The sequence below is a fragment of the Rhinolophus hipposideros genome, assembly GCF_964194185.1.
Source record: "Rhinolophus hipposideros genome assembly, chromosome: 15".
NCBI lineage: Eukaryota > Metazoa > Chordata > Mammalia > Chiroptera > Rhinolophidae > Rhinolophus > Rhinolophus hipposideros.
In genome coordinates, this window is record NC_138061.1 from 13,780,319 (window position 1) to 13,806,661 (window position 26,343).

Below are 26,343 nucleotides of genomic sequence, written 5' to 3' on the forward strand. Positions count from 1 at the left end.
AAAGAACTCGCTTGAGTCCCGGAGGGGCTTCAGAGGTAGGGCAGGACCTGCCGCCGGAAAGCCGGCTTCGCGGGGGCGTGTGCGCGCAGCGAATCCCAGTGCCCGGCTGGCCGCTGCGGGGGCTGGAGGCGGTGCTGCGCCGGCTCTCGCAGGGCGGACAGGTTACACCGGCCGCCAGGAGCATTGCGTCACACCGGCCGCCAGGCGCTGATTGGCTTCGCCCGGGAGCTCCGCCCCCTCAGCTGTAGCGGGGCCGGCTTCGGCGTCGCCGCCATCTTTGTTGATGTGTCAGCTCCGCGGGGGTTTGGGGAAGCCGCGGTGGAGAGAGCGCGGTGCTGGCGGTTCCCCTCCACCGCCTCCCACATCTCCCGTTCTGCCGCACCCCGGCATGGAGAAGGTGTTCCCTCAGCCGGAGCTCCAGCGCCCTCGCTAGGGGTGCGGCCTGCAGCTCGCAGAAGGGGGGTGAGTGCTGAGGGGCGCCCGGGGCCGGTCGGGGCGTCTCGGTGTCGGCGCGGCGGGGCTGCCCCCCTCGCGCGCCGCCCTGCGAGTGCCCGGCAGCTCTCCGTCTGGTGGGGGAGGCGGGCGCTGGAGCACGGAGTTCGCCGTCCCTTCTCCTCCTTCCTCGCCCCGGGTCCCGGGCCCCCGGGGAGGCGGCGGCCGAAGGCGGTTGGCGCGGCCCGTGGCCTGGCCTCCCGGTGCCCGGGCGCTGCGGCTCAGCCCGGCCTGCTCGGCGGTCGTTCGTCCCCTCCGCCGCGCGTTTCTTTCCGTCCGTACACGTCGAGTGTGTGTGTGTGTGTGTGTGTGTGGTCACCGTGGGGGCGGCTCCTTACCCCCCCGCAAACACCGCCGCTCGTGCGCCTCTGAGTCACTTGGAGACGGCGCTTACTAAGTGCGGCGCGTAGTGGCACCTCCATCTGGGGAGAAACAGGCCCGCGTCGGGAGGCGTCACGCCTGGATGGCGCAGCCCGCCCCCCCCCACGGGAGCTCGTCTTACCCGTGGGCTCAGGCGGCGTGGTCAGAACACGCCGGCGGGCGTCCCGGGCGTCGGGGCAGGTTTCTCCGCGCGCGCGCCGTGTGCCCCCGGATGCCCGGCGGTGTCACTTGTCGGGGTTTTGTCTCGGGACCACGTGCAGTGGATCGGGACCGCGGCGTTTGCAGAGCGCGCGTTCACACACACACGCGCACATACATGTGGAGGTGTGTGTGCATGGCGTGCAGAAAGGCCGGCGTACGCGGTCACTGCGGGACGCACCTGGAGACGCCCGCGTGGTGGTGCTACTGATGGCGTGTGTAAGCCCCTGTCTCATTCCCGGTACCCGCCTGCGGACGCGAAGGTTTCTTCAAACAGTGGCGATTCCGGAGTGTCACTGGCGTTTCAGTCGTTAATTGCTAACACAACAGAAGCACACAGCGCAGTACCCACTCTTTACCCTTTTACTCCGTCACCCGTGAACCTGAGACGTTCTTTGAGGCTGCACGATGACAGCGTCACTGGTGATCCTTGCGTACTGCGTTTACCTTACAAGCGTCTGTGTACAGCTGCGTGCTGAGGTTGTGGAGCGCGGGTACAACAGAGCAGCGGTGTTCGGGCTCTTCCCGGAGAGGTGATGGGCCTTATTTGCAGACTTAGAAAAGTCACCTTTCCCTGCGAAGCATGTCTGGTCGTCTGCACTGCCTTTCCCAGTTCATCCAAGAGTTTCACGGTAGAAACTCCTTGACCTGAAGTTCTGCGGTGTTTTGTTTTGTTTTGGGTTTTTTTTAAATAAAATTTAGGGTTTTCCTTTATGCCTTCCCTCTAGCCTTAATTGGAAGCCAATTTTTGAGTGTCTCACAAATATGTCACTGAGCTTACAGTACTGTGAATGATACAGTTAGTATTAATTTCAGGGCAACAGTGGGGACATAGATCATTTAAATTTACAAATAACCCTCTAATGTTATATTATTTCAAACTTGTCCTTTGAACTGTCTCAGTTACTGAGACTTAAAAATCTATTTGGGCTAAGAAGTAAACAAAAGGAAAACTATTGGGGTGAAGGGGCAATACACACAAAGTGGAACTCAGACCCCTGAATGGTAAGTATTGTTTGGATCGTGAATGTATTTGTCTGTCATTAAGATACATGAACTGATAGTCTGCTGTAAGGATGATGATGTAGTTAAGTGCTAATGAATAATATATTTTTTGGTAAATTACGTCATATCAGATTAACCAAGCCCAAGGCAAAGGTGGTTTAAAATCTAAACATTAACTACCACGTTTCCCTGAAAATAAGACGTAGCTGGACCATCAGCTCTAATGCGTCCATCAGAGCAAAAATTAATGTAAGACTCGGTCTGATATTACATAAGACCCAGTCTTATATTGTCTTACATTAAGACTGGGTCTTAAATTAATTTTTGCTCCAAAAGATGCATTAGACCTAATGGTCCAGCTATGTCTTATCAGGGAAACACAGTAGAACTCCTTAATACAAGGTAGACTTACAACTTATCTTTAATTTTTAAAAAGTTATTAGCCTTCCTTTTGAAAAGGGAACTGCAGGTCAATTCCTTCTTTTAATTTCCAGGTTTGGAAACAAAAATTAGCTGAAAATACTTTCCATGTTTTTTAGACTCATTAAAATTTAAATGGTGAGCTCTGTACGTGTAGCTTCAAAATAAGATTTCTATGTTAATAACTTCCTGCTTTAAAACTTATTCTTAGAGATATATAAAATTGCATGGATTTAAGATGCCAGACTGTTACTATGACATATAACTTGGTAATATAATACACGATGTGGTCACTTACCTTCTTTTGCTGGACTCTTGATGGATCATAATTTCTCTTCTGTTACTCTGTCACAGGCTTTGGTACTATTTGGGAGTGGGGAAGATCCTGCTGCATCTGTTGCCCTATGTCTGTCTTTTTAACATCGTGTGTGTGTGTGTGTGTGTGTGGGGGGGGGGGGTAAAATTCACTCTGCCCTTAGTCTTGGGTGCAAAGATTAACAACCCCCCCACAGGGATAATTGACCTTGGCCTCATATAACATACATTTTAAACTGGTGAACTAAAAGCAACTTTTAAAATCTAGTGATATATATCATGTAAAGGAAACCATATATTAAAATTAAATATTACCCAAAAGCTTAATTAGAATGTGACAACTTTACAAAATATATCTTCCCTTTTATTGAACTAATCTAGAATTCTTTGAAATAGCCAGCTCAGTTTTTAATCTTTAAAAGTAGAACTTGATTTGCATAAATTCACCTTCTATGAACTTCCGTGTCAGATATTTTCGTCATGTGAAACAAGGTTTTCATGTTTTTTACAAAGGTTCTTTTCTGTTCTTTAATTTTATTCTATATTTTAAATTATCCAGGTAAGTCTGTATTTTAAAGTTAATGTCTATTAAAAATTAGTTACTTGGGAGTCATGATATGATTATGTTGGACTGTGGATGCTTTTCTGATTTAATTTATTCCTTCTGACTGTAATTGCCATGTCAGGACCTTGTTTGAACTGGTCAGCAAGATAAGGTATTCTTTTGTTTACGCTGCTTTCAAAGTGTATTTGGGGAATATGTAAAAACGCTCTCAGTGTACTTGTCCTTCGAAGAATGGTAAACCATGATATTGAAGAACAGAAATGCTTATTGAGACTCAAATGGTATAGTTCGTAATTTAAACATTTACAGTTTGTTGTAAATAATATTATGCAGAACAGTTACATTTTTCTGTTGGACTTAAAAAAAAACTCATGCATATGTTATATAGCTTCTGATGGAACACTGAGAGACCTTCAAATTAAAATAATGGAAACCCAGAGTAAAAAATTTAACAGTTTTTATGTATTGATCCACTATACCAGAATGTAAATTCCATAAAAGAAGACTACTTTATTTATTGCTATGCTCTCAACACAAAAAGCAGTACCTGCACATAATACATGCTTAATATATACTTGGTGAATGAATTAATTAATACCTGGTTTGGAAATGTATTTCTGACTTGGTACTTTTGTATGAAGCGTGTTTGATAACTTTTTACCAAATATCTGTGGATTAGATTCATTTGTATTTGCAATTTATTGAACAAGTGTTTCAAGTTTTTGTTGTTTATACTACTAATTTACTGGGGAAACAAGAAATAGTTCTAAAAGCTGTTAAAGACAGTATTTTCATTTATATGGCTCTTGTATGGAAATGATTTTATAGATATACAAGTTCTTCCATTAAGAAATAAAATCCAAAGTGGATAATGGGTTTCTTTAAGGCAAATAACAAATGTTTCTTGACCAGTTGCCTACAGCTGATGAGCTCCAGTAAGAGCGAAACCAGTTCTCACTCCACTGAAACAATTTTGAAGTGTGAATTGGTCCTGTAGTATTGTGTCAGAAACAAAAATAACTCTGGGGGGGGAAAGTGCTGAGTTAAGAGGAATTTTGTGTCTGTGCTAAAATTTTAAATACAGTATTTCCTCCTAATGAGTTATAGTTTCTAAAGTCAAATAACCCATGTTATTTTTTTACCTCAAAAAAGCAACATATATTGTAATCTATAATTGTAATCACTATATCTATATATGTGTGAATTTAATTTATACAAGCACTTCTTAATTAAAACAATCTTGTAAACAAGTGTCTAGTTTTACATCCAGCTTTTTCAGTCTGCTTCTAGACTATTTCATCTGTAGTAGCTTTGATGGCAATGCCCCCACCACCCCCAACCCCTTCTCCAAAAACGCTTGGACAGCAACTAAATTGGCCAATATCAGCAGCTGTCCTGTCCACTGGAGACCCACACGAGGACTCAGCTGACTGTTTTTCCACCTGGTTCATCCTGGACATAATCAAGCTCATGTGGCTCCCCGTCCCCCACTGTTCTTATATATAATAGTTATTTAACCTTTGGTGATGGTTTTGTTACATATATACACATAGATCTTCGTTAACCCCTCTCCTTTTCCTTTTGCCTCTAATCAGTATTCATTTGAGCATCGGAAAACTAAATTTGAAAGCTAAAGTGGTTGTCAGATGCCCGTTTATATGAAGACTTTTTCAAAGGTCATTGGCTTATCACTGAGCAGCAGTACAGAAAGTACTTGTATTTTGAGGTTATAGTAAGTCTTTAATTTATAGGAGTAAAACAGATTAAAGTAGTAAAACAGAGTCTAAGCTGAGGCAATTGTAAAGCCGGTGTTTTATTTTTTTATCCAAATGAATATCCAGCACAATGAGACAGATTTTTGTTGCTCTGTACTGTTTTGCACATTGTGAGTCTTCTTACAGCCTGATTCCCACCCACTAAATGTGCTGTTCAGTCCCCCAGATTGTGTAAACCCAGTGGGTCCCATCCTCATTGAGAACCACTGAACAGCATTTGCAAGAATGAGTGTAAATGGAGTAGAGAATGTATTTGTTAGATTATTTATCTATTTACTATTGTTTGAGATTTAAGAAGTTTGATTCAGTTCAGGATAAACATTCTCCTCCTTGTAAGTAAAGATCATTTAAAAGAAATGTCACAAGAAAGGCTGTGACTGTGTACTTGATAAGTATAAATGTAGTATGTTTTCATTAACATGAGATAATTTTTGTACTTGCGATGAGGGAAAATTGGGAGGAAGATGTGGCACTAGAATCAGTCCTTTAAATATACCGTGTTTCCCCGAAAATAAGACCTAGCCGGACAATCAGTTCTATGCGTCTTTTGGAGCAAAAATTAATATAAGGCCCGGTCTTATTTTACTATAACATAAGACCGGGTTATATTAATTTTTGCTCCAAAAGACGCATTAGAGCTGATTGTTCCGCTAGGTCTTACTTTCAGGGAAACACGGTAAGTAGGCTTTAGATAGACTGAAGGGAAGGACATTTTGGATAGGAGCAAAGCCATGAAAATGTTAATATGCAAATTGGAGGAATCTTGAGTAGGCTAGTCAGGAACTAGGAGAATAGAGTGAAGTATTAGGATTTTAGGAATGTGTTGTGAGATAAGATTGGAAAAGTAGTACAACTGGTTTACTGAGGAATCACAATTCTGAGGTATAAACATGAAAAGGTTTTATTTTTTTTCCTTAATGGGTCTTCTATCATAACTGTGTAAAATGCCCCCATCTCCCCTCCACTTTTTTCTGAAGTGCAGAGGAATAACGTCTTAATTTGATATAACTTTTCTTCCACTTTTGATTATTAGAGAAAACATTCCAGAAATTAAGAGAGGTTTCAATCATTTAGAAAACAAAAACAAGCAACAAAAAACAAACACATTCTTCTCCCTTGAAAGGTTGAAGCTGTTAGTTCCCAGTGACTTGGAATGTAGAAGAGGAGGTATAATCTGGCTCTAAAATATGTCCCCTCTCTTTTCTCTAGCTAACCCTTTTTGGAGTTAGTGGCAGAAGACCAGCCACTGGGGACAGAATTCTCATTACCTGAACCTCTAAGGAGGGAAGAGAGAGCCCTGGACCTCCAGTTCATCTGGTTGCATTTAATGGTGGGTTTTGTGGAAGTGGTGTGTGGATTTTTTAGGTGTAATGTTGTAGCTTCCTGGCCCCTTCTGCCATTGAGGACCCACTTCATAGGGCAGCCCCTGTTCTCCCTTTGCAGACCCAACGTAGTACACACTTGGACCCCTTCTCTGGATTGGGTGACACTTGCCCTAAGGCTTTCAAGTTACTTTCCCTTCCATTAACCTCTTTGCTTCTTCACTTGGAGTTGCAGGAAGGAAAACAGGAGGGAGGAATGGAGTGAGATTGAGAAACCAACAATTCCAGTTTTCAGGCATGAAGTGATAAGGCCGAGGCTGGGTTGCAGGTCGGGGACAGTGAAAGTAGAAAAGAGTAGGTATGAGTGGAGGAGACATGAAATTGGTAAACATAAGAGGGCAAAGAAAAGGAAGGAGTCATGACTAAAGAAAATGATACCATCGACAGAAATAGAAAAGATTAGCTGGGGTTACTCAATTATAGGAGCTATTATGATTTTGGGTTTAGCCGGTTTGAATGTGAGGTTATGGTAGAACATTCAATGGAAATACCTATATTCAGGTGGAGGTTTTGACATATAGAGTGAAAACGAAGGTAAAAATAACTCATTACCTGTATCAACTTGGAACTGAAAGTAATTAATGCAGGTGTCAACTGAGTTGTTGATTCAAGTTACAAAGTGGATGAATTCTGGGAGGGAAAATAAAGTTAAGAACCCAATCCTGGGGAATATGAAAGCTGGATGAGAGGATAATAACCAACAGTTGCTTAATGCTTTTCTGACAGACACAGGCAAGATTCATAAAGTTCTCGAATGATAAAAGGTTTTTTCTCACTTCTCTATCTATGCTGGAGAGTCACAATGCATGTGTAGACTTACTCTCAAATAGATGTTTTTATTTGCTAACCATTACGTTTTGGTCAGCTCTGAGTTCTACTTACATTGATACAGCACAGACCAGTTATGATGTTTAAAACCACTTTTTTGGTTAGTTTTGAAATTGATTTCTAAATTAAGATTTCAAATTCAGCAGCAACAGTGTCTCAAATTATATCTTAAAGTGAGTTACTTTGGGGAAGCTAATGTAGGTGGATAATGCCCCTGTTTGAGAATGATTTTACTTTGTCCTAGACTTTGGAATATAGCATACTTTGAGGTCTCTTATTAACTTACATTTATTTGTATTGTCTAATGCAAACCTTTAATACTAGTGTGGGTTTTGCCTTAGTTATAACACACACACACATAATAATTATGATAATTTTTATTTCGTTGTTTGCAAATATGTCCTACAACTATGTAATTCATGGTATTAAGGCCATGACTATATTAGTTTATACCTCAAAGGGCAGTCTAAACTAAAAAACGGTATTTGACAAATAAGCTGGTCATCTTTTCCTTTCTTAGAATTATTCTTCCTATTTTCTGCATTCCAAGAATAGTGTTCCTCAAATATTAGTTTTATCCTGTCACTTCTGTGTTTTAATTGAACAAATATTTGAGAATGTACTGTATGCTAGAAGCTCTATAGTGTAATCAAGAATATACAAGTCGATCATGATGTATTATCCTTAACAAAATTCACTCCTGCATATCATGCTGAGAATTCTACCTCACCACCTTCTTACCGCTTTTTCACCATCTGACCACAACCTCCATCATAGACTTACATGAGCATGTATCTTTCTGTTACTCAAAAATTTAATCTTTCTTTTGTTTCCTAGAAGTACACCTTTCATCTGGAATTATTTCTTTTCTAGTTTCTGTCAAAACTATGATTTGCACATTTTTATCCCACCTCATGTGACTCCAATAAAACATCTACCCTGTGCGTCTTTGTTGATACCTGATAAAAGAGGTTGACAATTCTTTTTCAAGATTGGTAGAATGTTTTATATTTATCCGTTTCAGGATAATTTGTGAAGTTGACTTATTTTCAAGAATAATAGTAACCCTCATGAATAGCATACAAATGTATTAAGGTTGTTGAGTTAGTTTTGTAAATGTTGCTTTTATGGCCTAGGCGGTGCATATTGGCCTCCATTTGAACTGCACTAAACATTCTTTATTCATGATGAGCATGTTTGGGAACCACCATGGAACTTCTAGATCCTTGCCTAGATGAAAAACGAATTCCTGTCAGGAGTCCTTTATACCCTAACTTCTTTCAGCTAAGCTGTAGGTATCTGGACTATAGATAGCTGTGTTTTGTTATTGTTTAGTTTTCCTTCTCAGTACATTTTTGTTATCATTAATGTGCATTTTTTTATCTTGATTTGTAATTTCCTGTCTGGTGTTTTCATTGCTATCTTATTTCCCCACTGTTTTCTTACTGATTCTTGAGATAATCATTTTCCTCTCATGGAGCTGAAAGAGTTCTAGCTAAACAATTCTTTGGCACTAATTTTTTCCAGTTACTAGTATATTCCAGACCCAACTTCTTAATAGGGGTGATTGAGAAATGCCACACTGCAGCTGAAGTGGAGTTGTATGAATGAATTGAAGGGGGAAAGAGAATGAGACTTTGGAGTATCCACTAGTTGTGGCACATTTGGGTTGTCGGTCCCATTCTTTTTTCCCTCAAGAAATGGCTTTTAAAAGAATTATTAGCAGTAAAATTTGTGACTTCAGTTATTTCCTATCATGGAATATATGCAAGTATATATGGTGTCTTGGTTTAAAAAAAACCTTTTTCTTTTTTTTTTAATTTTGATGTTTTGACTTTCTTAGATGCAAAACGAAGATCAGGAGCACATTTGAAGAAATGCAGAGTGAATTGGTGCCAGTCAGCATGTCAGAGAAAGAGAATATAGCCGCCATTTCTTCTGATAAAAATACTGGGAAAACATCTGAATTAAAGGAAGACTCACGCAACTCATTTTCTGGTGATGAAAACAGCAGCTTAGAAAATGAGTCTAAACTGTTGTCATTAAACTTTGATAAAACTTTATGTAAGCCTAATGAACACAATAATCAAACTGAAGCACAGGAAAATTATATTGCAGATCATGGTGGAGGTGAGGATTCTTGTGCTAAAACAAATATATGCCCAGAAAATTCAGAACAAATAACTAATTTTCCTGGTGGCAATTTTACAAAACAAGTTTCAAAAACAAATGAAACAGAACAGACAGTAACTCAAATATTGGAGGAATTAAGGTCATCTACATTTACAGAAGCAGCTAGTCAGAAGACTTATTCAGAGAGTCCCTATGATACAGACTGCACCAAGAAACTTATTTCAGAAATAAAGACTGTTTCAGCATCAGAAGATTTGTTGGAAGAAATAGAATCTGAACTCTTATCTACGGATTTTGCAGAACACCAAGTACCAAATGGAATGAATAAGGGAGAACATGCAATAATTATGTTTGAAAAGTGTGTGCAAGATAAGTATTTGCAGCAGGAACACACCATAAAGAAGTAAGTTTTTTATTCTTTCAGGTTATTTTTTTCCACAGGGATTAAAGATGGCATTCTTTAAAGGAAGATATCATACTGTCCACTTTTAATTCCACAGTAGAGCCATGTACATTGTAGTTGATCAAAAAATAGTATTCACTGAATAATTGAGCAAATATCAAGTTTGTCCAGTTATTTAATATACGCCTGTTTTTTTAGAATGTGGTATTTTATTTTTATTATTTTAGAAATAATAGTATGCATCAGTGTTTTTGTATATATTATGAATTATATACCTGTCATATATTAGCATATATATATATGTAAACATAGGTATATATAAAGTCAGTATTTTGAATATGATTCAAAATTTCTGTTTTACTTGTCAATATGTAAGTCTAAAGAAATACTTTATTAACTAGTGTAAGTTCATTAGAGATCTCAAAATATTCCTGGAAACAGCTCAGATTTTTCAGTTTTGAAAGAATGTAGAGCATAATATTGTCAAAACTAAGAAATTCAGAAGGAAATGAGAAGTCATAAAATTTAAAAAATCATTCTTAAAATCCCCATTGTAAATTCATTGGTTTAAAAATTAAAATTCAGAGAACAGAAGAATTGGTTGATTATCATTTACTAGATAGGAACATAGTTATTTTTAGACTTCTTGGATTTGTGGAGTTAATTTCTATTTTAAAGAGGATAATTTCACTTTATCATTTCCTAATAATATTATATCACCTTGTATTTTTATTTTAGATAAACATATGGAAGGTGATGCGTATGTTTAGGTATTCTTAAAACCTTGAAGAGAAGAAAATAAAACATGCTAGCCTTCACTAAAATACAGACTGATTCTCTTTTATAAAATGAAACTTTAAAAAAACATTGGAATGGGAAGTGTGTTTAGAGAAAGGGGAGGAGGAAGTCTACATACCAGAGGAGGATGACAGAAGAAGTTATACCATAATGCAAATATTGCTGGACATGTAATTGGCTTGTAATGATCAACTTGCTTCTGGTCTTGACTCTTCCAGATTATCTTGCTCAGTGGATCAGTCTTTCCCAAATGAGCTCATCCTTTGTTGGTTTATGCAATGAACTTGAATCTCTTGTCATCCAGAGCCCTCCTTTTTTTTCTATTTTTTAATTTTTATTTTAAATTGTGATAAAATACACATAACATAAAATTTACGAACTTAACCACTTTCAAGTATACAGTTTGGTAGTGTTAAGTATATTATATTCACATTATTGTGCAACTGATTTCCGTAACTTTTTCATCTTGCGAATCTGAAACCGTACCCAATAAACAACTCCCTTATTCTACCCCCAGCCCCTAGCAACCGCTATTCTACAGTTGACCCTCAACCAACATGAGTTTGAACTATGTAGGTTCACTTCTATGCAGAATGTTTTCAATAAATACTGACAGAACTGTAAATGTATTTTCGCTTCCTTATGATTTTCTTAATATTTTCTTTTATCTAACTTTATTATAAGAATACAGTATATGATGCATATGACAAACAAAATGCCTGTTAATCAACTGCTTATATTACCAGTAAGGCTTACGGTCAACCGTAGGCTATTAGTAGTTAAGTTTTAGGGGAGTGAAAAGTTATACATGGGTTTTCAACTGTACCAGGTTGGTACCCCAACCCGTAAACTGTTCACGGGTCAACTGTAGTTTGTTTTTAAGACCTTTACTTCTCTAGATGCTTCATATAAATAAAATCACCCAGTAACTTGCCTTTTTTGACTGGCTTATTTCACTTAGCAGATGTCCTCAAGGTTCATCCATGTTGTAGCATGTGTCAGAATTTCCTTCCTTTGTAAAGCTGAATAATATTCCATTGTATGTGTCTACCATATTTTGTTCACCCATTTGTCCTTCAGTGGGCATTTGAGTTGCTGCACCTTTTGGCTATTGTGTATAAGCTGCTGTGAACATGAGTACAAGTATCTCTTGACTCCAAGGCCTTATTAATACTACTGAAAGCTAATGGCTGCTGTTCCTACTTTTATTCTTACTGGAATGCTTCTATTATGAATAAACTATATGACTTTGTACTTTAACCATCAGTGTTTCTGCCATTCTTACTTTTCAGGATAACTTCCTCACTTTCCTGCTGTCTCTATCTATTCTTTTAGACCTTCTCTTGAGATTGTCCCTGATGCCTCTTCCCACTTTCCTTAGATCTAGACTCTTAACCACTTCATGCCTCTCTTGTAAATTATAAGATGTAAATTTACTAATAAAAGCAGCAAACACATGCTGTTCATTATTTTGTGCCTGGCACTTTATGTGTGTTAACTCATGGACTCCTCACAAAATCCCTGTGTAGTATGAACTATTATTCTACTATAAAATCCCTGTGTAGTATGAACTATTATTCTCACCTGTACCTGAAGCACAGGTGGATTAAGCAGTTTGTTCAAGGTCACGTGCTAGTAAATGGCAAAGTTAAAATCTGAGCCTTAATTAGTCTAGCTTCAGAGGATTTTTAATATGGTTATCTGAAATGAACTAGTTACAAGCTGTTAATTTTCCACTATATTCCTAATATTTTTAATCTTTTTTACTCTCTCTTGTCTGAACAGTGGCAGTATGTGGACTGGGGTATGCACAATTCTGGTCAGAAGCCCAGAGTTGGAAAATTCCCACTGCCACTTGCAAGCTGTGTTTCATTGGCCAAACCAACCTCTCTGAGTCAAAGATTTTTTATCCAGATAAGGGGGAGATGATACTTACCTGATGGGATTGTTTTGTGGATATTAAGGCATTATACAAATGTTGGATACTGTCATTTGAAATCTAAGTTAATCTTTTGTTATACACGTAATATTTTTAATTCCAAATTAAAATGTTTTGTGACTTAGGTCAGCTGTAAAAAAACTAAATTTTTTCCTTTTTCCTTCATTTAATTTTCTGCAAAGATATCTGCCTTTTCCATTTGTTTGGCTTAAATGGTCATGAATGCGTTATTTCCAAGTAAATGTCTTTGTTTATACGTCCATTGCCCTATTTTCTAATATCAAAATTATTGTCCAGTGTACCAACCAGAATTGTTAATTAAGAACAGTTTGTGTATATGATGTCCGTTTGGCATATAACAATTTGAGGGCTTGCTGCTCTTCACCTTTCCCTCTCTAAATTGTTTACTTACGCACTATGGCCAGGATTCTTGTGTTTCTGCAACAAATTGAGTATACACCTTAATCACATAAATAATCTAAGTTAAACGAGTGACAAAAAAGGCTTGAATAAACTTGCATGCTAGTTTTTCTCTTTCTCAAACATTTGCAGGGCTTGTTTCCTCTCTGCATTTCTGTGTCCTTAAAAAGGCCTACCCTGACTACCTTAGCTAAAAATCCCAGCTCGTTCTCTCTGTCCTCCTGCCCTCCTTTAGTTTAATTAATAGGACTTAATGACCGCCTGACATTTTCTTATATATCTGTTGTTTATTTTAATATTCTCCCTTAGAATATAAGTTTCATGTGGGCAGGGACGGTTTGCAGACGTAGTCTTAGAATACAGAATAGTATAGGTACATGGTAGGTACCCAGTAAACATTGGTTGGGTGAATGAGAGATCCTCAAAGTAGAAGATGGAAAGGCGTGGGCTATGAAATGACACTTGGATCGAAATCTCAGTTCAACCACTTACTAACTTAATGACCTGGAACAAGTTCTAGGCTTCAGGTGTTTTTCTGTTATTCATAAAACAGATAATTTCATAGACATTAGTTTCATAACTTGAATATTAAATGAAATAATGCACTTAAAGTTAAACTTAGTAAATAATATTTGTGCAATAACTGTTAAGTAATACCTGTGACTATGAATCCTGAAATATCAGCTGTTAACCTTCTTACTATTTTATAGTTCTAAGTACTTTGCAGGTAATTTTTAAGGTTTTACTTACAGTTTTCTAAGGTACTGAAAATGAGACTTCTGCTTAAACTTTTGTTATTTTATATTGATTAGTCTTCTATAACTACTAGAATAAAGTGTTCTTAAAATCTAAAGCAAGATTTCCTAACTTCAGCACTGTTGACATTAGGGGCAGTTCATTCTTTGCTTTGGGGGCGGGAGTGAGGGGGTGCTGGTCTTGTTTATTGTAGGATATTCAGCAGCATTCCTGGCCTCTACCCACAGAAAGCCAGTATCCTGTTTCCCCAAAAATAAGACCTAGCCAGACAATCAGCTCTAACGCGTCTTTTGGAGCAAAAATTAATATAAGACCCTGTATTATATTATATTTATTAAATTATATAAGACCAGGTCTTAATAGTAAAATAAGACGGGGTCTTACATTAAGTTTTGCTCCAAAAGATGCATTAGAGCTGATTGTCCGGCTAGGTCTTATTTTTGAGGAAACACAGTAGTAACCCCCACCCCTGCTGTGGCAACCAAAAATATCTCCAGACAAATGCCTGGAGGGGCAGATTTGCCCTGGTTGAGAGTCACTGATCTGAAGGAGTTCAAGTGCTGAAGGGCTGAAGTGCATAATTGAGATGCCCAAAGACATAACAGAGTATGTTTTTTTTATCTTTATATTTCACTTGATTTGAAATACACACATTTCTAGGAAAATGTTAATAGTCCGACTGGCCAGAGAATGTGTTGTAAAGTATACAAAATGATGATTTATTAATCGTAAGTATCTACAACCTAATCCATAAACAGATCATATTCCACATCTTTTAAAATTGTTTTACTTACACGGACCTTTTTATATTTAGGTTAATTAAAGAAAATAAGAAGCATCAGGAGCTCATCTTAGACATTTGTTCAGAAAAAGACAATTTAAGAGAAGAATTAAAAAAAAGAACAGAAACAGAGAAGCAGCATATGAACACAATTAAACAGGTATAAAAGACAAAGAGTAATCTTTAAAGACTATATTTCAGGTTGCCAGATTGGAGAGGGGGTTGGGAAGATGGGTGAGCAAGGTGAAAGGATTAAGAAGTACAAATTGCCTGTTATAAAACCGTCATGAGAATGTAATGTATAGCATAAGGAATATAGTCAATAATATTGTAATAACTATGGATGGTGTCAGATGCGTACTAGATTTATCAGAGTGATCACTTTGGAAGTTATATAAATGTCTGAAACTAATATATTGTGACCTAAAACTAATATATTGTATGTCAACTGTAATTGAAAAAAGTTTTTAATTTAACACAAAGCCTGTGTTTCAATTTATAAAATAGATACATTCCTGAAAATATATGTATAAATTGAAGTTGTGTAAATTAAATTGTATTTCAAATGCAGAGGATTGCTTGGTATATAAAACATCCTCTTTATGAAGTGTGAATCATAGCCTGATTTTTTTCTTCTATGTAAATTTATATTTTTATATGATATATGTGACTGCATTTTATTACATATAATAGAAATCTGAGAAGAAAAGACAATTTGATTTGGCAGTTAAACTTTTACCAATTAAAGTCTGGCATTAGAATATTTTTACCTAATATTTATATCTGGCATTAGAATATTTTTAAGCTTATATGTAGTTTAATATGATTCCATTTGTCAGTATTTTGTGAACAACACTGTGAAGACTGGCTCTCCTACTTAAGGTTTTTATCTGGCTAGCTGGCTTCCTGAGCCTTGTCCTTCCGTTCTCCTTTCTTCCCCATCTTCTCTCTTTCCTCTCCCTTCCCCTCTCTCCCCTCTCCTCCTATACCTAGGAGTGGAATTTTTGGGTCAAATGATAATTCTGTATTTAACTTTTTGAGGAGCTAAGTGGCTGCACCATTTTATATTCCAACCCAAAATGTATGAGGTTTCCAATTTCTCCACATCCTTTTTAACACTTGCTATTTTTGGACTTCTTGATTGTAGCCATCCTAAGTGGTGTTAAGTGGTATGTCATGGTTTTTGATTTGCATATTCTTAATGACCAGTGAAGTTAAACATCTCTTTTTAATCCTTGTTGGTCATTTGTATATCTTAAATAGATATTTCTGAGTAAATGTCTATTAAGTAATTAAGTTCTCTGCCCATTTAAAAAAATTTTAATTATTGGTAGTTATTTTTATATTTTGAAATATAAACCTTTATCAGATATATGATTTGCAAATATCTTCTCCCATTCTGTGCGTTGTGTTTTCACTTTCTTGATAGTGTACTTTGAAGCCCAAAAGTTTTAAATTTTGATGCTATCCAGTTTATCTATTTTTTTATTTTATTGCTTATACAATTGGTGTCATATGCAAGACTCCATTGCCAAATCCAGATCATGAGGATTTATTCCGGTGTTTTCTTGTAAGAGTTTTACAATTTCTTGTAAGAGTTTTACAATTTGGCTTTTTTATATTCAGGTCTTGATTCATTTTGAGTAAATTTTGTGTGATGTGAGGGTCCAAATTCATTTTTTTACATATATGGTTTTCCAGTTGTCCCGGAACCATTTGTTGAAAAGACTATTCTTCCTCAATTGAATGGTCTTGGCATTCTTACTGAACGTCAGTTGATATGAGTTTATTTCCAGACTCTCAATACTGTTTCATTGTTATATATATATATGTGTGTGTGTGTATATATATATATGTATATATATATATACACACACACACACACATATATAATTATGCCAGTACCATACTGTCTTGATTCCTATTGTTTTGTGGTAAGGTTTGAAATTGGGAAGTATGAGTTCTCAAATTTTGTTCTTCTTTTACAAGATTGTTTGACTATTCTCAGTTTCTTGTTTTTCCATATGAATTTTATTATTAGTTTGTCATTCTATAGTGAAGTCAACTGGGTTTTTGTTAGAAATTGCATTGAATCTATAGATTCCTTTGCGGGTGAATGTTACCATCTTTTTTTATTTTTTCAAGGACTGGTTTCAACTCCCTCCCTTTTTTAGGATTTTAATTAAAATATAGCTAACATACAATATTAATTTCAGGTATACACCTTAGCTATTCGACATTTATATACCAAAAGAAGTGATTACCTTGGTAAGTCCAGCAACCATCTAACACTATACCACACTATCACAATATTATAGACTCTATTCCCTATGCTGTACATTACATCCCCATGACTTACTTGTTTTATACCTGGGAATTTGAACCTTTATTCCACTTCACATTTTTCCCTCCTTTTTAAAATTTTCAATACAGTTGACATTCAATATTATTTTATATTAATTTCAGGTGTACAGCATACTGGTTAGACATTTACATAATTTAAGAAAAGATCCCCCTGACTAGTCTAGTACCCACCTGGCACTATACATAGTTACTACCATATTATTGACTATATTCCCTATGCTTCACTTTACATCCCCATGACTATTTTGTAACTACTAATTTGTACTTCTTAATGCCTTCACCTTTTTCCCCCTGCCCCCCAACCTCCCTCTCTTCTGTCACCCCAATAAATCTAGTACCCATCTGACAGCATACATAGTTATTACAATATTACCTGTAATTCCTTCTGCTATACCCAACATCCCCATGACTACTTTGTAATAACCAATTTGTACTTCTTAATCCCGTCCCCTTTTTTACCCACGCCCCCAACCCCTCTCCCATCTGGAAACCATCAGATGTTCTCTGTATCTATGAATTTGTTTCTGTTTTGTTTGTTTTGTTTGTTCTTTAGATTCCACATGTAAGCAAAACTGCATTGCATCTGCCTTTTTATGTCTGACATACTTAACTCAGCACAGTACCCTCCAGGTCCTTCCTACCCCTGCAGATGGCAAGAACCCATTGCCTTCCATGGCCGAGCAATATTCTACTGTAGATATGTACCACCTCCTCTTTATCCCTTCCTCATTGACAGGCATCCAGGCTGTCTCCACATCTTGGCCCTTGTAAACAATGCTGCAATGAACATATTCATGCACGTGTACCTTTGAAATAGTGTTTTGGGTTTCTTCAGAGAAATACCTGATGTGGTATTATTGGGACTTTCTTTGTTTCTTGTTATAGCCTTTGTTTTAAAGTCTGTTTTGTCTGATATAAATATTGCTACCCCAGGCTTTTTAAATTTTGTTTTCATTTTCATGAAATATCTTTTTCCCATGCCTTTATTTTCAGTCTGTGTGTGTCTTTCGATCTGAAGTGAGTCACTTGTAGGCAGCATATGTAAGGGTCTTGTTTTCTTATCTATTCAGCCATCCTACCCTATCTTTTGATTGGAGCATTTAATCCATTTACATTGAAAGTAATTGTTGATATATATACAGTTATTGCCATTTTATTCATTTGTTTATCTTTTTTTCTTCATCTTAAAGAAGTCCCTCTAAGATTCCTTGTAATGCTGGTTTGGTGGTGATGAACTTCTTTAGCTTTTTCTTGTCTGGGAAGCTCTTTATCTGTCCTTTGATTCTAAATGATAGCTTTGCTGGGTAGAATAATCTTGGTGTTAGGTCCTTGCTTCTTATCACTTTGAATATTTCTTGCCAGTGCTTCTGGCCTGCAAAGTTTCTGTTGAGAAATCAACTGGTTGTCTTATGGGACTTCCCTTATAGGTAACTAACTGCTTTTCTCTTGCTGCTTTTAAGATTCTCTCTTTGGCATTTTAATTATGATGTGTCTTGGTGTGGGCCTCTTTGAGTTCATCTTGTTTGGGACTCTGCGCTACCTGATTGCTCTTTCCTTCACCAGGTTAGGGAAATTTTCCGTCATTATTTCTTCAAATAGGTTTTCGGTTTTTCGCTCTTTCTCTTTTTCTGGTACCCCCTATAATGTGAATGTTGGTATACTTGATGTTATCCCCCGAGCCCCTTAAATTATCCTCATTTTTTTGGATTCTTTTTTCTTTTTGCTGTTCTGTTTGGGTGTTTTCTGCTACCTTCTAAATTCAGTCCTCTTTCATCTAATCGATGGTTGATTGCCTCTAATGTATTCTTCACTACAGTTACTGTATTCTTTATTGCTGACTGGTTTTTATGTTTTCTATGTCCATTTTTATGTTTTCTATGTTCATTGAGCATCCTTAGAACCAGTGTTTCAAACTCTGCATCTGGTAGATTGCTTTTTGTTTAGTTCTTTGTTTAGTCTCCATTTTGTTTAGTTCTTTTTCTGGAGCTTTGTTTTGTTCTCTTATTTGGGACGCGTTTCTTTGTCTCCCCATTTTGGATGTCTCCCTGTGTTTGTTTCCATGTATTAGGTAGGTCTGCTATGACTTCTGGTCTTAGTATGAGTTGCCTTACATAGTATATGTTCTGTGGGGCCCAGTCTCCCTGGTCATCAGAGTCAGGTGCTGCAGGTGTGTCCCTTGTGTGGGGAGTGCGTGTGTTTCTGTTGTAATTGAGCCTTGGTTGCTGTTTGCATGTCAGTAGGAGGGATTGACCCTCAGGCTGGTTGGTTGTGAGGACTGGCCATGACTATAATGGATGGGCTTTGGTGCAGGGCCTGACCCTATAAAGCAGGATTCTCTTTAGCAGGGCTCTGGTGCCTGCCCAGTTTGTCTTTTGTGTATGTTATCCTTGGAGGTGGTTAGGTGATGGTCCAATTCTGTCTGAAGCTGGCCACCAGGTGTGCCAGCCCTAGGACCTCCTGGGAGGGGCCCTGCTGCCGGCCAAGTTCAGCATAGCTGTGCCCTGCCCAGGGCCACCTGGCATAGGCCACAAAGCAATCCCCAGATGGCTATGCCCACGCTTGGATTGGAGGTGACTTGAGAGGCCAAGCTGCGAACTGAGGCTGCTGCCACTAGTGCCAGGCTTAGGGCTGCTCAGCTAGAGGTATGGGACATGCCGAAGCCAGATACTGTGTATTTTGGGTTTTGTGAACCTTTGAGAGATTCTAGGAAAGTCCTCAGCATGAGTCAAGACAGGTTGTATAGAAAAGTCACTGGAAATGGCTTGAGTGTACCTGGAAGTTGGGTTGGGTGGGGTGTCAGGGAATCACCAGGGTGGAGTGAACAGAACGGTGTTATCCAGGTTGATGGAGACTCAGATATGGTGACAGCCTATGCCTCCTCACTGGGAGGCGAAGGCTCAACAACGAAATAATGGCTTCTGCTTGCTTCTTCGTCCGGAAAAGTGATGCCCCTCCATCCCTCACCTTGAAGCCAGACAATTCAGTTCCGCCCCATATGTCCCTGGCAGCTTTCGAGCTGCTGCCCCAGTGCTGGAGCTCAGAGTGTCAGCCCATCAGTAAGTCTATGTGGAGGCCCTTTAAACGGAGCACTTGAGACTGCAGCCGCCCTAGTTTCACTCAGTCACAACCTCCGCTGGTTTGCATAGCCAGTCATTAGGGTGACTTCTCTCCCCAGCAATGGAACCCTGGGCTTGGGGTACCTGGTGTGGGGCAGGGGGGCCTGGTGTGGGACTGGGACCCCTTGCTTCTCTGGGGTGGAGAATCTCCGCAGCTGAGATATCCCTCCTGATTTTTAATGGTCACATGCTTCTGTATGTCCTTAGTTGTAGGGCTTTAATTCAGATAGACTTCAGGCGATACTCCATGATGGTTCTGTAGTTTAGTGGTAATTTTGATGTGGTTGTGAGAGGAGGTGAGCACAGCATTTACCTACTGCACCATTTTGAACGGAAAAATAATGTGAGTATTGCCGTCCTAGAAATAGCAAGTTTTCCAATTTACAAACTTGGGATGCTTTGCCATTTATTTAGATCTTTCTTTCAACAGTGTTTTGGAGTTTTGAGTGTGAGTTTTGCAGTTTTTTTGTTAGGTTTATTTCTAGGTAATTTATTCTTTTTGATGCTATTGTAAATGGAATTCTTTTCTTAATTTCATTTTCAGATTGTTAATTGCAAAGGTATAGAAACAATTGATTTTTTGTGTTGTATTTTGTAACCTTCCTGAACTCTTTATTAGTTTTAAATTTTTTTGTGTGAATTTCTTAGGATTTTCTATATACAAGATCATGTCATCTACATATAGAGATTTCTACCTCTTCCTTTCTAATATGGGTGCTTTTTATTTCATTTCCTGTCTGATTGCCCTCTGGACTATCCAGTACAATGTTGAGTAAAAGTGGCAAGAATGGGTGTCCTCATTCCTGATCTTAGGGACAAAGTATTCAGTCTTTCACCATTAACGTACAATGTTAGCTGTGGGTTTCTCACACATGCTGTTTATCAAAAGTTCCTTTTTATTCCCAATTTGTTGAATGTTTTTACTTGAAAGAGTATTGAATTTTATCAAATGCTTTTTCTGCATCTTTTGAGATGATCATGTGGTTTGTGTTCTGTTGATTTGGTGTATTACATTAATTGATTTTCGGATGTTACACCAGCCGAGTCTTATAAGGATAAATAAAATTCCTTTGGTCATGGTGCATAATTATATATATTACAGGATTGGTTTGCTAGTATTTTGTTGATAATTTTTCCATTTATATTCATAAGAAATGCTGATCTTATAGCTTTCTTTTCTTGTCATGTCTTTGCTGGTTTTGGTGTATTTACCGAATAGACTGAATTGATAAGTGTTTTTTCTTTTGGGGGAGAAGCTTGTGAAAAATGGCATTTTTTTAAATGTTTGGTAGAATTTACGTGTGTAGTCACTTGGGCCTGAATTTTTCTTGGTGTGTATTTTTGTTTTGTTTTTATTACTAACTCAATATCTTTATTATAGGTCTCTTCAGATTTTCTATTCTTGAGACAGTTTTGCTAGAAATTGTTCATCTAAATTAAATTGTTCATGGTATTCATTCATAATTCTTTTTATTTCTGTAAGGTCATGCCTTTCATTTAGATTCTACTGATCAATCTAGCTAAAGGTTTGTCAATTTTGTTGATCTTTTCAAAGAAACATTTTTGTTGTTAATTTTTCTGTATTTTTCTATTCTTTATTTCATTATTTCCCTCTCTAATCTTCATTAATTCTTCCTCTTATTGGCTTCAGGTTTCGTTTGCTCGTCTTTTTCCAGTGACTTAAGATGGAATTTGAGAGGCTTTCTTGTTTTTTCAGATAGGTGTTTATAGCTATCAATTTCCCTCTGAGCACTACTTTAGATATGTCATATAAGTTTCAGTATGTGTCTTTATTTACATTCATCACTTAGTATTTTCTAATTTCCCATGTGATTTCTCTCATTGTGTTGCTTAATTTTTATATATTTGTGAATTTCTCAAACTTCTTTCTCTGTTATTGAGTTCTAATTTTATTCCATTATGGTTGGAGAAGATACTTTACATGATTTCAATATATTAAATTTATTGAGATTTGTTTTATGATTTGCCACATGTTCTATTTTGGAGAATATTCCATGTACACTTGATGAGAATGTATGTTCTGCTCTTGCTGGGTGGAATGTTGTATAGATGTGTCAGATCTATTAGTTATTTCATAGTTTCATTCAAATCTTATATTTCCTTGTTAATCTCCTTACTTGATCTGTCCATTACTGAAAGTGAGATATTGAAGTCTCCAACTGTTGCTGAATTGTGTATTTCCTCCTTCATTTTAGTCAGTTTTCGCTTCATGTACCTTGGTGCTATGTTTCTAGGTGCATGTATATGTACAATTGTCATATTTTTCTGCTGGATTGACCTTTTATCGTTATAAAATTCCCTCTTTATCTCTAGTAACATTTTTTATTTTAAACGATTTTGTCTGATATTTGTATAGCCACTCCTGCTTTTTTTATGGTTGCTTTTTGCCTGATACATTTTTTCATACTTTTGCTTTCAATCTATTTATATCTTTAAAGCATCTCTTGTAGACAGCATATTGTTGGCTCTTGTTTTTTATTCTAGTCTGACAATCTCTGCCTTTTGGTATGATTATTTATTTTACTCTCATTTAATCATGACAGTTGGATTTATGCCTACCATTTTTTATTTTTTATGTCTCGTCTATTCTGTTCGTCTATGCCTCCTTTACTGCTTTCTTTTGCATTAAGTAAATATGTAACATTTAATTTTTTTCATGATATTTTCACTATTTTTTCTTAGTTACTTCCTTAGTAATTACTCTAGAATTTGCCGTCTGTCTTATCAGAATCTGCCTTAGATTTATACTAACTTAATTCTAATGAGGTATAGGAACATTGCTAACATTTACTTTTGATTTCTATGGTTGAAGTATGTTCATTGCATTGTTTATGCTTATTTACGTTGTTTATGTTTATTTGAGGTATTGGTGGTCTGTTTGGTATAGCTATAAAATAATCTAAAAATAATTTTCTTTACAGTTAGAATCAAGAATAGAAGAACTTAATAAAGAAGTTAAAGCTTCCAAAGATAAACTAATAGCTCAAGACGTTGCAGCTAAAAATGCAATTCAGCAGTTACACAAAGAGATGGCCCATCGGATGGAACAGGTATTTTTCAAGTCATTATTTTAACTTTCTGATAACTCTTTCTTATTTATTAAAGTAAACTAAATAAGTAATCTTTTTTAGATTACTTATTAATTTGTTGATTGTATTATTTCTCTATAATTAGGAAATTTTTCTTTGCTTTATAAAAATTTCATGACACAAGTCCTGGGAATGTTCAAAAACCAAAAAGTACATTGGTAATATTACAGAAAAATATTATTTATTTTGATTTATTTTTACTTGAAAAATATTTTTTATTAATGCTAAATTGTTTTCAAAGGCCAACAAGAAATGTGAAGAGGCTCGCCAGGAAAAAGAAGCAATGGTAATGAAGTACGTAAGAGGTGAGAAGGAATCTTTAGACCTTCGAAAGGAGAAAGAGATCCTTGAGAGAAAACTTAGAGATGCAACTAAAGAATCTGAGAAAAATACTAACAGAATTAAGCAGCTTTCTCAGGAGAAAGGACGGTTGCACCAACTGTATGAGACAAAGGTATACCTTGTGCTGTTGTACCTTATTTGAAATTTATTCTTTTTTCATTTTCTTATTTAATCAAACAATCATAACTTAACATGGTTAAATCACTATTAAACATAAAGTTGTTTAGTTTACCTTCTAATAATGTGGATACGTTAATAATTCCAGTATCATGTTACTTGTCCACAAAAAAATGTTTGCTGGGAAAAGATGAGAAATTGACACATATTATTTATTAGATAACTTTTTCTTGATAGATTCTTATAAAAAACTTTTAAATAAAATCTATATGTTGAAGAAATGAGTTTGTCCCTGAAAGGAAGATTTTATTTTGGCAAGATATATACATAGTATTGTCAAAAATGCATGGTTTAATAACTATAATGTGACCAGAATCTTAATGTAAACACTTATTCATTATAGAATAGAATTTATATTTTTCTTGGGGAAAAACATGTTTTTAGATGCTGTCCAAGGAGATTTAATTACTGAGCTATTCAGAACCCTTGCATTATATAGCAGCCTCATGGCGTGGTCTTACTTCCAGCAGATAATTATTTTTTGGTGATGAGTGTTACTTTTTATTAATTAACTTTTAGTTTAGGAATGTTTTCATTGTCCTCAGGAATTCTGGCAAAACCAGTTTAATTTGTATTTTACCTTAAGGCCAGCTAGTTGAGAAGAATCATAAAGGTATGCTTGTACATACAACATATCTAGTTGGTTAAAATATATATGTTAATTATGTCTGTTAGTTGGATTTAGGATTTTACTGCCCTCTTATGATTTGCACTTCAAGTTTTATGGCACATAGGCCATAATGTGCCGGCTCCTGAATTATAGTGTTATTGCATTAATTATTTTGAGATGTAAAATATACACAAATATTGGTTGATTGTTAAATGAAAAATAATGACCTAGTGATAATTATTTTAGGAAGGTGAAACTACTCGACTCATCAGAGAAATAGACAAATTAAAGGAAGATATCAACTCTCACATCATTAAAGTAAAATGGGCACAAAACAAATTAAAAGTAGAAATGGATTCACACAAGGTGAGTACTATAATGTAGTGGGAAAATTATTAGAATCAGTTTTAAGAGCAAATTCAGTAATAGTTAATGAGGCATAAAACTTAATGTAGTGACTCCTATAGGATAGATTGGGCCTGAGTATTTGGTGATTGTGAAAAGATACTTCCTTGCATTGTTTACATGTTAAATTGAATAGAATGTTAAATTTTATCATGTATTATTTACAACCCCCAAATTGTCTTTGTTCTTTAAGCATTTTTTGGTGTGCTATATTGTATATTAAACATTATTAGAAATTTGAGGGGAAGAGGAGAATCTGTAGATTATCAAAATTCAAAGTATACTCTGGAAATTTTAAAAAATATCACTGATGCTAAGAGTCTTATAATCAAGAAATATATACTTTTATTTAAATATAAATGTAATATAAAGATTTTAAGAACAAGTTATGTGTTTATTATAAATATAATTCCATTGGTATTGTGCCTAATGAATATCATTTTATCAAAAAATTAATGTAATGAAAAATGATTATAAAGGTTGGTATCTGATGCCATAATTTTAAACACTAAACTGTTACAGGTAATAAAAATCTGAAGAAGATAGAATATGAAACAAAAGAACAACTTCGAAATATAACTTAAATAGAAGAGCAATGTTATGGCTATAACAATTTCTAAGTTTTCAAGAACAGGCTTAATGATATTGTTTAAGACCATAAGCATGGGTTATCTCATTAAATAATTCTAAGTCAGTAGAACTGTTAATAACCTTTGTGTATTTGTGTACAATATCATCAGAGAAAACCGTAGGGAGAATTGTCTGTGTTAACAGTGGTCAAAGATAGGTCAGAGGATGGTGGGTTTTCCTCCAGTTCTGAGCCAGCTACTGATCAGTGCATGTGTGTTGGGAAACTACAGAGGCAGAGAAAGAACTGCCAGAAAAGAGAAGAGGCGACAATCCCTGGAGCTCACATGGGGCCACGAACCATTTAAAATTTTCCCTTTAGTTTGGGTTACAGAACGAGGAATTAAAATTCCAAATCCTATAGCATGGTAATGATTTCTAAACTGCCTGAGTTGCTTCAAGATCTGAACATAATCTAACGTCTAATGAGGCATTTTCCTCATCCTCTTCTATAGTGCTAAGAGACAGGAGCCTAAAACCGATGAGAATACATACTAACTAGAATTAAGGAGTAAAAAACTCTAGGTCTTCTGTGAGCCATATGTGTTCAAAGAGTGGGTGACAGTGGGTGTTTCCTGGCAGTTTTGAGGTCAGATGAAACCGGACACTAAGTAGGTTAGACAAATGGCTTACGGCTGACATGACAAGGTTACATGGTGTGGATTGCTAGGAAATCACAAGTACATTGACCTGGTATGAGGAAATTAGAAATGTACCAGTTCTTTTTAAAGGCATTTATTAACCAGCAAATGTTTTACTGGGCCTTCATCTATGCACAGCACTAGACGAAGTGTTAAATAACATGTAGGAGTTAAAAGCCATAGAAAGCACAGTAAGTGCTTCTGAAGAATGTCTAGGATGGGATCATGGTTACCTCTGTTATGTATTTATCAAGTAGACGTGAGAAGGAGTCTGAATCATGGGGGCATATAAAATTCAGTCACGATCTGGGCAGTGTAGGCCGCCTCTAAAGATGCAGACAAGAGATGTTTCTCCAGGCA

General features: G+C 36.8%; 1 protein-coding gene across 3 annotated transcripts in view; it reads left to right on the forward strand.

Annotated features, from left to right (window-relative positions):
• Nucleotides 1-244: 244 nt before the first annotated feature.
• Nucleotides 245-26,343, forward strand: part of CCDC186 (coiled-coil domain containing 186) — a 44,236-nt gene continuing 18,137 nt past the window's right edge. Inside the window, exons 1-7 of one of the 3 annotated variants that reach the window (XM_081073529.1) lie at nucleotides 245-462; nucleotides 6,361-6,481; nucleotides 9,205-9,897; nucleotides 14,625-14,751; nucleotides 23,014-23,142; nucleotides 23,423-23,635; nucleotides 24,557-24,676. In XM_081073529.1, coding sequence (XP_080929655.1) covers nucleotides 9,239-9,897; nucleotides 14,625-14,751; nucleotides 23,014-23,142; nucleotides 23,423-23,635; nucleotides 24,557-24,676 — 1,248 coding nt within the window. In that variant the 5' untranslated portion in view covers nucleotides 245-462; nucleotides 6,361-6,481; nucleotides 9,205-9,238. Of the gene's footprint in view, nucleotides 463-6,360; nucleotides 6,482-8,520; nucleotides 8,653-9,204; nucleotides 9,898-14,624; nucleotides 14,752-23,013; nucleotides 23,143-23,422; nucleotides 23,636-24,556; nucleotides 24,677-26,343 lie in introns of those variants that run through there. The other 2 variants (XM_081073528.1, XM_081073530.1) reach the window with 2 other exon arrangements.